We start from the raw sequence: 12,018 nt of genomic DNA, 5'->3' as shown, positions 1-12,018 counted from the left end.
CCTACCCTGGGGGTCTTCAAGAGGAGGTTAGATAGGCATCTAGCTGGGGTCATCTAAACCCAGCACTCTTTCTTGCCTATGAAGGGGGTCGGACTCGATGATCTATTGAGGTCCCTTCCGACCCTAACATCTATGAATCTAAACTGGGGTTCATGGGGCTCCCAGCTACAAAAGCTTGCTTCTTGCTGGTATAGGAGGAGACTGGAATTGGGCTCTCCCAAGTGCTATGCACATCATGTCCCTCACAAAGTGACCTAATACATTTAATGATAGTAAAGCGACCAAAATGCTGGCTTGCATCCATAGATGCTTCTCAAGCAAATCCCGGGACGTCATTCTCCCCCTGTACTCGGCCTTAGTGAGGCCACAGCTGGAGTACTGTGTCCAGTTTTGGGCTCCACAATTCAAAAAGGATGTGGAGAAGCTTGAGAGAGTCCAGAGAAGAGCCTCACGCATGATCAGAGGTCAGGGAAGCAGACCCTACGATGACAGGCTGAGAGCCCTGGGGCTCTTTAGCCTGAAAAAGCGCAGGCTCAGGGGTGATCTGATGGCCACCTACAAGTTTATCAGGGGTGTCCACCAGCATCTGGGGGAACATTTGTTCACCAGAGCGCCCCAAGGGATGACGAGGTCGAATGGTCACAAACTACTTCAAGATCGTTTCAGGCTGGACATAAGGAAGAATTTCTTTACTGTCCAAGCCCCCAAGGTCTGGAACAGCCTGCCACCGGAGGTAGTTCAAGCGCCTTCATTGAGCACCTTCAAGATGAAACTGGATGCTTATCTTGCTGGGATCCTATAACCCCAGCTGACTTCCTGCCCTTTGGGCGGGGGGCTGGACTCGATGATCTTCCGAGGTCCCTTCCAGCCCTGATGTCTATGAAATCTATGAAATAATATCAGGGCTGAAATGGCTAAACAGGTTTTTTTCTGCTCCTGCCAGCAGCTGAAGGCTGTTAAAGTGCTGGACACTAGACAGAAGAGCAGTCGCTCCTATGTTTTCAGTGGTCCCTATGCTGGTAACCAGACAGCAAACGGAGGAGTAAGCAGCCTGGCCTAAATGCGGATCAGTGATAAGCAGGGAATAGACAGCTCAGGAGAGGTGGAAATAGCACAGAAAGGCAGAGAGGGACAAGAGCTGGAGTGAGAGATGCCGAGCAGTGTTCCCAAGTCTCATGAGAAAAGAAAGTGACATTGCCTTTAAAAACAAGCCCAAAACAAACCCAACCCAACCCATTTCAAAGAGAGGGGATTGCGGGTGCTTATCAAAAAAATTAAAGTAACTTTAATTGTCCACCCTGTCCAAATTCGTGGACGACACAAAATTATGGTGCAGCCAACACCCTGGAGAGGATGGACCAGATCCAGGCCAACCTAGACAGGCTGGGGAAGTGGGCAGAGAGCAACAGGATGCAATTCAATAAGGACAAGTGCAAGGTGCTGCATCTAGGGAGAAAGAACTGTCATCATATCTACAGGCTGGGGGGCAACCTTCTCAGTTCCACTGAGGCAGAAAAAGATCTTGGGAGTCACTGTTGTCTCCAAGATGAACATGAGTCGCCAATGTGATGAAGCAGCTGGCAGAGCCAATTGCACTTTGTCGTGCAAATGTAGGTGCTTCACAAGAGGTCCAGGGAAGTGATTCTCCCCCTCTATACGGCACTGGTCAGGCCGCAACTGGAGTACTGTGTCCAGTTCTGGACACCGCAGTTCAAGCGGGATGCGGACAACCTGGAGAGGGTCCAAAGAAGATCCACTTGCCTGATTAGAGGCCTGCCGGAAAGGCCCCAAGGAAAGGCTAAGGGACCTTAACCTCTTCAGCCTCTCCAAGAGAAGGCTGAGAGGGGACCTTGTGGCAGCATACAAATTCATAAGGGGAGAGCACCACCAAGTAGGCGATGATCTGTTCACCAGGGCACCCCCTGGAATGACAAGGAACAATGGCCATAAGCTACTAGAGAGAAGGTTTGGGCTGGACATTAGGAAAAAAATTCTTCACGGTCAGGGTTGCCAGAATCTGGAATGGGCTCCCAAGGGAGGTCGTGCTCGCCCCATCCTTGGGGGTCTTCAAGAAGAGACTGGACAGGCACCTAGGTGGAATCACATGACCCCAGAGTTGGTGACTCTTTCTTGCCTGCCAGGGGCAAGGAGTCAGATTAGATGGCCCACTGAGGTCCCTTCTGACTCTATGAATCTGAAAAAACAAACAAGCCCAATTCCAAATAACTGAAACTCCCTAGAGCAGCAGCTGGTGATGTTTTCTGGTGACGAGCTAGAATGGCCCAGCTCAGGTCTGAGACAGGTCAGTACTAGAACCAGCCTGCTACTGCTTCTCCCTACCTATCTCCTAGCTGTGGCACAGCATGGGCAAAGCTTCCCACTGCTGAACACCAAAGTCCCAGCTCCACAGGCCAGAGCCAATGGTTCTACAAGCCAGTTGCAGCCTGCAGGCTGTAGAAATTTATTCTCTGAGGGTAACAGCCTACTTCTACACCTGGCTTAAGCTCCAGTGGCAGAGGTCTGTAGAGCAAATCTGAAGTTTCCAAACCGTGTGCGATTCCATATGAAGCAATTTGGTTTTTTTCAGTCTGCTTTAATGAAAACTTAGAAATAATCACACACAAAAAATGACACTAAAAGAATTTTATCAAGGTTGCAAAGTCAAGCATTGAAAAGCTGGAAAATTCCAGAACAAAAGTTGCCTATACAGCTTTAATTTGTCTGCTGACGCACATGAATTATGATGCAGTTTAATTTCAAAATCACATATAGCACTACTTTTCTGGACTTGTTTTTACGTGGATATTTATATACAATAGATAAATAAATACATCCCAGAATTTTTCTACTCACAATGTAAATTTAAGAATACTTCCCACTTAGAGTCACAGATATCTACCTTATAACTTACACAATTGTAGTGGGTACCCACATTTGCAACATCTAAGTAACAGCACCTAACTTAGAGATGGGATTGGTGACACTTTGGAAGTAGACACTTATGTGACTTTTTTCCAGGCTGCCCTGAGATTTTGGCTTACCTTTTGCATCACTCATCCAGATAATATTTTAAGATGAAAAGCAGTGAAGATTATACAAGTAGAAGTGAAGCAGTATTTTAAAACAAGTACTTTAAAAAATATATATATTTATTTTATTGTTGTTATATGAACTCTATAGTAACATGTGCAATAAACTGCACTCCACCTACATTCCAAAATGTATTCGTCAGCTAGTGGCTACAGCCAAGGGCAAATACCTGACTAAACTGAACACTGGTCTAACACGGCGATTCTTGTCATATTGAACACAACAGAGTTTATACTGTGGCACAACATATTTATGAGTATAAATATAAAAAAATAACGTTATACAGACTGACAAAGCCATGTTGCAGATTTTTACAGAATTTACAGTATATCTGTCAACTTAAGCTAAATGATTGTTCTACAATGACAACATTTGGCAGAGTAGTTCAGGTAAGACAAGACTCTTTTACATGCCGACTTATTGTTAACTTTGGATAGAACTTAAGACAGTGGGCCACTGAACCTTGACTGGTGGTCTCCAGACATTACCACACTACAAATAATAATGAACCATTTACTATTTAACATATAATTTGCAATTTTCACATAACCATATATTTTTATATATACTCCCTTGATACTAAAATCTAGCATCCAGAAGCATACAATATTCCCTGTAAATAATGCCAAGTCTTTTTCTAAGAATTTACCTTGCCAACTCAATTGAAAAAGCAATGGCTAAGAACCAATTACATGCAGCCAGGTAACACTGGTGAACAGGAAGAGAAAAACTATACTATGCCTAAATTGCTGGTTCACATAAAATTTGTTTTGTGTGTTATAAGACAATGAAATCTGTAATTTCATTTTTTGTTAATTCCTACACTTACACTAATAAAGAATTTTTACGATTATATTTTCATTTAACAAAGCAAATGCAGGTGATGAGCTAACTGTACTTTTGAATAAACCTTCTCTCTCCCCCAATTGTTTTTCTCTGTTTTCCCTTTAATTAGTAATTCATACTTTTTTGAAATCTAGAAAATAGATGTTACACAAAAATAAAAGAGTGGTATAAAAAAGATTAATAAAATATTAATTTTAAAAAGGCAAACATGACTTTTCTTGCTTTATAGGTCTTTTTTAATTCAAAAGTCAAGTTTTCCTTTCTATGCAGTTGCTGCATAGGAACCATTATAAACAGGCATTTCTGAAAACATCAGAAACAATTTTTTATTTTCATATTTTTATCCTTGAATTTTAATGCAATTATATTTAAACAGCCTTACATTTTTACTTCTTTTTTTTTACATTACTAAGTAAGAATTTTTGAACATATGTCAGGAAGCATGTCAGTTATACAGAGAAAAAACAAATATTTATCTCATATATATGTATATCTATAGAGCAAACAGATTGTTTTCTTCAAAACAGGTCTGCAATTGACCACATTACAGAATATGAAAAATAACCCATTAGGATTTATGATGTTATTAAATAATAAAATAATACATTTTCCCCCTCAAAACAAGGCCATGATGCATCCATGAGAAAATACAACTTTTTAGCTATATATTTAGGATCATAGGAAAGTAGGACTGAAAGGGCCCTCATAAGGTCATCTACTCCAGCCCCCTCCTCAAAGCAGGCCAACCCTAAACCATCCCAACCAAGTGTCTGGCTAATTTGCTCTTGATAACTTCCAAGGATGGAGATTCCAAAGTTTCTCTAGCCAGCCTATTCCAATGGTTGACCACCTCTCATGGTCAGAAAGTTCTTCCTAATCTCCAACTGCAATTTCCCCTACTGCAGCTTGAGTCCTTCATTTCTGTCCCCTACAGCCACAGTGTAAATCCGATCTCCATCCTCTCTGTAAAAGCCCTTCAGTTATTTGAAGATTTTTATCAAATACCACCTCAGTTTCCTCCCTCCAAACTAAATAACCCTAGTCTAGGTTATTTCAGCCTTTCCTCTTAAGTCTTAATCACTTTTGTTGCTCTGTACTGAACTTTTTCCAAACTATCCACATCTTTCTTGAAATGTAGGGCCCAAAACTGTAGGGCTGCAGGTGAGGCCTCAGCAATGCTGAATAGAGCAAAAGAATCACTTCCCTTGATTTGCAAGTGACTCTTAATAATACAATCCAGTATCCTGTTGGGTTCTTTTTTCCAACAAGAGCACACTGTTGGCTCATATTCAGCATATAGTCTACCATAACCCCCAAGTCGTTCTCTACAGTACTGCAGCCTCGCCAGTCATTCCCCAGTCTGTATTTGTGCCTGCAATTATTCCATCCCAAGTGCAGGACTTTGCATTTTGTCCTCGTTAAATCTTATCTGGTTGACTGCAAACTGTTTCTTTAGTCTACTCAAATTATTCTGGATTGTTGCTCTGCCCTCCAGAGTGCCTCCAACTCCATGCAACTTGGTGTTGTCTGCAAATTTGCTAAGCATGTACTCAATCCCACCATCCAAACCATTAATGAAGATATTAAATAATATCAGACAGGAAAGACTCCTGGGGAACCCCACCTGATACCTCCTCCAACTACGCACTGAGCTATCGATGATTACTTGTCCAACATGATGATCCCACCAATTACGTATCCACCTTATAGTACTTTCCTCTAGTCTGTATTTCCTTAGCTTATTAATGAGCACATTAAGAGACAGTGTCAAGAGTCTTCCTAAAGTCAAGGTATATCTGCTGCTCTGGCCCCACACAGAGAGCTGGTCACCTTACCACAGAAAGCAATCAGGTTGGTCAGGCATGAAATCTAAATACATTTCAGGTCATATGACTAATATTAAAAATGCTATAAAGGGAAAACTGCATTCACCCATTCATTGCAAATACTGGTATTTTATCTTGAATTCTTAAAAATTAGAAAGTTGTTAGCAATAAAACACATACAAACCTCATCTCCCATTCATCCTTTTTAACAGCTAATTTACAGGTATTTTAATGCAATTTTTAACTTAATATTTCAAATGTTGACATATTACATACCTTAAAAGTAGAAAGTCCATAAAGTCTTGCAGTATGAACAGTCTCTTGAGAAATATTTGTAATATTAGTTATAAAGTCTTCAAGGTATTTGCAGGCTTGTTCCAAGTGTGTTGTATTTATGATGATTTGAACAAGCTAGAAAAGATTAAAAAGTCCAGTTAAAAGGCCCTTGAATCACCCACTGTGACAATTTTTTAAAGGGTTACAGCCTTCAGCAAGTATACTAATAGACAATTACAGTATTTCAGAGTACAATTGAATAACTGACGATTTTAAAGTCAGACTCCAAATGCCAGGTACAAGTGATACTGCTGTTTGCATGCAATTGATCCAAAGACAGAAAACAAGGATTTCAAATATCTATGCACTAAAAAGAAATTTTATTTAATATTTTAGAGGTTTGTCACCTTTAATAAAATATAACCATAGCCAAATTAATAACTCTGCAGTAGAAAAATCCTCTGCATTATAAATAATGTCAAGATTGCATGATGAAGCACTCAGAAATTAGGAAATTTTTAAATTAAGGTCGTTTGTTCCTTTGTGTGGAAAGTGCAGTATGATCTTTTTATTTTTCCACACAGTTTGCATTCTTGTTCAACACATACGATGGACAGCACTTGGTGTATGAAACAGCAGTTCAGTGTTTCTTAAAGTCAATGTGCAAACTGCAATGGATAAAACCCACAGATCTCAGAGCTACAGCCCAATTTCTTAGCTGCACTACCACTCTTCACCTTTTCCAGGATCCCTGTTGAGACTTCATGTCCCAATACATTGCAATTGCAGGGGATGAGTCACCAGACTTTTCTACTTTCCCCTCATTTCTCTGTCCAATAAACACACTGAATGAGGAAAGGACATGGCAGAAGGAGTGTGTGATGGTTTAACAAAATGTTTAACTATAATGTATGGACAAAAAAGGATTCACCTGGTACAAGGAATATTAACTTTTTTTTATTTCCTGACCTGATTGCTTCACCTGTGAAATATTGACAGGAGGCAGGCCCTCAAGGAATCCATTTCTAAGTACTTGAAGAAAAAAAAGGTGATCAGGAACAGTCAGCATGGATTCACTAGGGGCAACCAACCTGATTGCCTTCTGTGATCAGGTGACTGGCTCTGTAGATGCGGGGAGACAGGTGGATGTACCTTGATTTTAGCAAGGCTTTTGATACCATCTCCCACAACATTCTTGAAGGCAAGCTAAGCGGGTATGGGCTGCATGAAAGGACTGTAAGGTGGATAGAAAACTGGCTGAAGCATCAGGCTCAGAGAGTAGTAATCAATGGCTTAATGTCTAGTTGGCAGCCAGTATCAAGTGGGGCCAGTTTTGTTCAATGTCTTCATCAACGACCTGAAAGATGGCATAGAGTGCACCCTCAGCAAGTCTGCAGGTGACACCAAGCTGGGGGGAGTAATAGATATGGTGGAGGGTAGGGCTAGTATGCAGAGAGACCTAGACAAATTGGAGGATGCACCAAAAGAAATCACATGAGGTTCAACAAAAACAAATGCAAAGTCCTGCACTTAGGACAATCTCATGCACCAGTACAGGCTGGGGGCTTAATGGCTGGGCAGCATCTCTGCAGAAAAGGACCTGGGGGTTATAGTGGACAAGAAGCTGAATATGAGCCAGCAGTGTGCCCTTGTTGACAAAAAGGCTAACGGCATACTGGGCTGCATTGGTAGGTGCGTTGTCACTAGGTCAAGGGAAGTGATTATTCCCCTCTATTCAGAACTGGTGGTGAGGCCACATCTGGAGTACTGTGTTCAGTTTTGGGCACCCCACTACAGAAAGGATGTGGACAAATGGGAGAGAGTATGGGGGAGGACAACAAAAATGGTTCAGGGACTGGGGGACATGACTTACGAGGAAAAACTGAGGGAATTGGGCTTATTTAGTCTAGAGAAGAGGCAACAGAGGGGACTTAATAGCACGCTTCAACTACTTGAGGGGGGGGGGGTTCAAAGGAGGATGGACCTAGACTCTCAGGTGGCAGATGACAGAACAAGGATCAATGGTCTCAAGTTGCAGCAAGGGAAGTTTAGATTAGATATTAGGAAGAATTTTCTCACTAAGAGGGTCGCAAAACCCTGGAACACGGTACCCAGAGAGGTGGTGGGAGCTCCATCCTTGGAGGTTTTCAAAACTCAGCTAAACAAACTTTGGTTGGGATGATCTAGTTGGGGATGGTCCTGCTCTGAGCAAGGGGTCTGTTCCCTCACAGAGTACTACAAATGTGAAGGGATGGGGCACAGAGCAACAGAATGCCAGAATTCCCTAAAATGCAGTATTTGTAAGGGAGAGGGACACTTGTATCATAGGTGCCCCAAACCCTTTGCAAGTATAGTCAGACCTCCCTAGGAACAGCAAAACCCAGAGGAGGAGAGGTAGGGTTGGACACCGAAGCAAAAATAGTGGAAGAAACCCCACAGGAGGGTGAAACAGAGGAGGGGAACAAGTTTTCTGTGATTGGGAAAGCACAGGAGGAGACAGGAGATGGAATGGAAAGGAAAACAGGAACAGCAAACAGCTCAAACATGGAGGTGGGGGTGGGAAAGAAAGAAGACATCCTACAGACAACGGAAGTGGAGGTGGAGCAAGAAAAAGAACCAGAGACACAGGCTGGGAAAAGTAAGAACCTGCAGATGGATAAAGACCAGGAAGAAGAAACCTGATAATGAGGGAGGTGAGTTGGAGGAAGAGCTGGAGAGCAGTTTCCTGCCACTAACACCGCTGGGCTCCAGCCCGGAGTGGAGACCAGAAGGCGGCAGGAGGTGGGGAAGCGGGAATATGCAAACCTTCCTAAATGCAAAAGCAATCCAGCAGCTTGCAAAGGCTACAGAAATATGAGTGAGGAAGGGGGAGGAGCTGACCACCTTGAGCAGTAGCAGAGATGAACCTTAAAGGGACAGACAAAAAAAGCATAAATGGCATTGACAATAGTTTCGCTTGAGGTCAGGAAAAGATGGGAAACAGATTGAATCAGTGTTAAACCAAGTAAGAACAGATACAATCTGCCTTCAAGAATGCGGTTTATCAGAGGAGAGGGATTATAAACACTTTGAGAAAAGGTGGAAACAGGAACCATCTCGGTGGTCAGGGAAAAATAAGAATAAAGTGGCAGGGATAGCAATATTATTCGAGAACCCAGAGTGGAGAGCAAAGCAGGTGGAAGAAATCATCAGTGGCAGATTGCAACGAATGATACTATCAGTAGGGGGAACAGAATTAGAAAGTTTCGATGTATATGCACCCCCAGAGAGGGACAAAAGGAATGCACTGCTTAGAAAGTTAGCGGTTATATAACAACTATAATAAAAGAAGAGTCACTAAGAGATGTTTGGACAAGGGAGAAATTTTTCACTAGAACAGAACCTAGCGGAAAGAAACAATCAAGAATTGACTTTGTGTTTGTATAAAAAAAATAGGGATAAGGAAGAAAGAAACCATAACTGTGGCTTTTAGTAGTAACCAGATCACTAAAAGTGGATCACTGCAGGTGGAAATGAGTCTTGGTAAGAACCCCACGAGAGGGTAGAGACTGCGGAAGTTAAATGTGTGGCTGTTACAAGATGAAGAGATGTCAAGCATGCACAAGGCAGTACGAGGGGTGGCAAACACTGAAGAAATATTTTGAGAGTACCAGAGAATGGTGGATGATGATGAAGAAGAGAATGGGAGAATTCTTCAGAATGGAAGGCTGGAAATGCGCAGGGAAAAGAATAAGAGAGAGCTGCAAAGAAAGATGCAGGAGTTGCTAAAGGAAGCTGCAGAAGGAAGACAGGTATGAGAAGAACTAGAAGAAACAATAAAGAGTTAGAAACCTGGTTTAAAAGGAAGACTAGAGAGAAAACGTTCTTAGCACAAGCACTGGGTGGGAGAAAACGAAGAGTGGTCTTGATACTTTTTGGCCAGAGGGAAGGTGGCAAAAAGAGAGCTTAAACCAGTGAGGGAAGAAGGTGAAAAAGTAGAAGGTGTTAGAGGTGATGAGAAGCTTTTATGAAGAGCTATACCAGAAGAAGGAAACAGACAGAAAGAAGATGAAGGATTTCTTGGAAAAGACTGAAGAGAAAGCAGAGGAGGAGGAAGCAAAGAAAATGGAAGACAAGATAAGCTTAAAGGAAGTGGAGGACTGTTTACAAACTTTTAGAAGAGGGAAATTACCAGGAGCAGATAGACTGTCTATGGAATTTTTTGTACATATACAAAGGGAGTGTGGGAAAGGGTCTGCCACTTTTTGAGCGTCACCATAATAAACCTGTCATTAACATGGGAGATGGTAGTATATGAACTCATACCAAAGGGACCAGAGGAAATGTCATTAAGGATTTTATTAGCATGTGTTAGAATGAGTTTATTGAAAGTAAGAAATCTCTGGGTGTTTAAGGAGTTGGCTTTCATTAAAAGAGAGTGCATGAGCTGGGGCTGCATGAACTGAAATAGTACATCAGTTGGGACAAGAAACTGATCGGAAAGGAAGAGGCAGAGAAGAAGTGGAGGAAAAAGGACTGGACACACTTCTTTCACTAAACCAAAAGAGATTGATGGTAGGGGTGGAGAGTTTCAAGTGGTTACTGAAAAAATAGGCGTGTTGCTTTTTTGGGGTAGGGGAGGGTTTCATGGAGCTCTGTATGAAGAAAAAGATTTCTGTACAGGTTTTTGTTTTTATGGGAACTTGTTGCATGTTGTTTAAAGGTTTAATATATGTATCTGTATGTTTCTGATATATAGTTGTTTCTATGCTACAAAGTCTTGGTAAAAGAAGGATGTTCAATACGTGTAGCTTTGTAAGTGCAGGGTGATAAGTGCGTTTCTAATAACATTTGTATAAAAGGTTCCCATCAGCATCTCAGCCTTTCTGAGTAAGATCAAATATAGCATTTTTGGTACCAAGGAGAGACTGTCAGGGCTAGCTCTGGCCCTCTCCCTGATGGCCTGGTATTGCAATACCTCCAGGCCCAGTGCCAGTTCCCTGCAGAAGGAACACCTGCCCTTTTTTTTTAAGGGACACATACACAAAAGAAGGGTTTCCATCAGCATGTTTGCCCAATATGAGCCATGTATTTTATAGACATGCTCTGTGTTAGCTGCACTTAATCAATTTTATAGTTGGTTTCCAGTACTGAGCACATGCTGCTTTTGGCAGCAGTTTAATGACAAACAATGTATTTAATGAGGTTTCTTAGCATGCAAATGTAAGATAAGGATAATATATGCTCAGAAAACATACATCTAAAAACTAAGTAAATCACATTCAGCTTCATTTTGTAAGGCTAAATATTGTAATATACCTGTATGTGTGAGAACATGTTTAGAACTGACTACATTAAAAATGTGTTGGGCTATGTGTTATGACTTACCTCTGTTAAACCTATGTGAGGCTTTTTGATCAGGTTCTGTAAGCAACTACTCAAAGTTCTGGTTAGCAGCAAATTGGTAGATTTTCTAAGCATATCATCTATTTCTGTGGAACTGAAACACAAAATTTAGGACACTGTTAAACCCAGGCTAAAAATTAAAAAACACAGAGTACTGCTTAGCATCTTTTTACCTTTGCATTCTTGGCAAATCTGTCAAATGCCTTATTCACATCTCTACCCTAGTGCCTCCGAAGTTCAGCCTTTGACCCTTTCTCTATATTTTTCTCTATTCATATTTGAATGTTGTATCCATATACAAAAACAGAACCTAAATCTAGGCTTCCCATTGTTTCAGGACTCTCTGCTTTTCATAGCAACTAATGAAGTAGGATGTTGCTTAGAAAAGTTTATGCCTTTCTAAATAAGTTAGTCTCTCAGGTGCTACCCAGCCCTGGTTTCTGTCTGACTGCAGACTAGCAGCTAACTTCCTTTCTCCATTCTCAGCATGATAAACTCGTGACTATGCTATAGTTTCTTCACATTCACCAGATCCCAAATGATAACTTTATAAAATGGGCTTAAAAACAACACCACCAAAAACCTGGATTACTTG

At 41.5% G+C, this 12,018-nt stretch overlaps 1 protein-coding gene across 1 annotated transcript in view; it reads right to left on the bottom strand.

Moving 5' to 3' along the window:
- The window catches only part of EXOC6 (exocyst complex component 6), a 142,995-nt gene that overhangs the window by 81,083 nt on the left and 49,894 nt on the right, over positions 1 to 12,018 (bottom strand). The window contains 2 exon segments of the mRNA XM_006029422.3: positions 6,039 to 6,173; positions 11,406 to 11,517. Of these exon segments, the coding sequence (XP_006029484.1) occupies positions 6,039 to 6,173; positions 11,406 to 11,517 (247 nt within the window).

Source organism: Alligator sinensis, unplaced genomic scaffold (assembly GCF_000455745.1).
Source record: "Alligator sinensis unplaced genomic scaffold, ASM45574v1 scaffold472_2, whole genome shotgun sequence".
Taxonomy (NCBI): domain Eukaryota; kingdom Metazoa; phylum Chordata; order Crocodylia; family Alligatoridae; genus Alligator; species Alligator sinensis.
The sequence above is the reverse complement of the archived record's forward strand: the minus strand, read 5'-3'. Positions and strand labels throughout refer to the sequence as shown.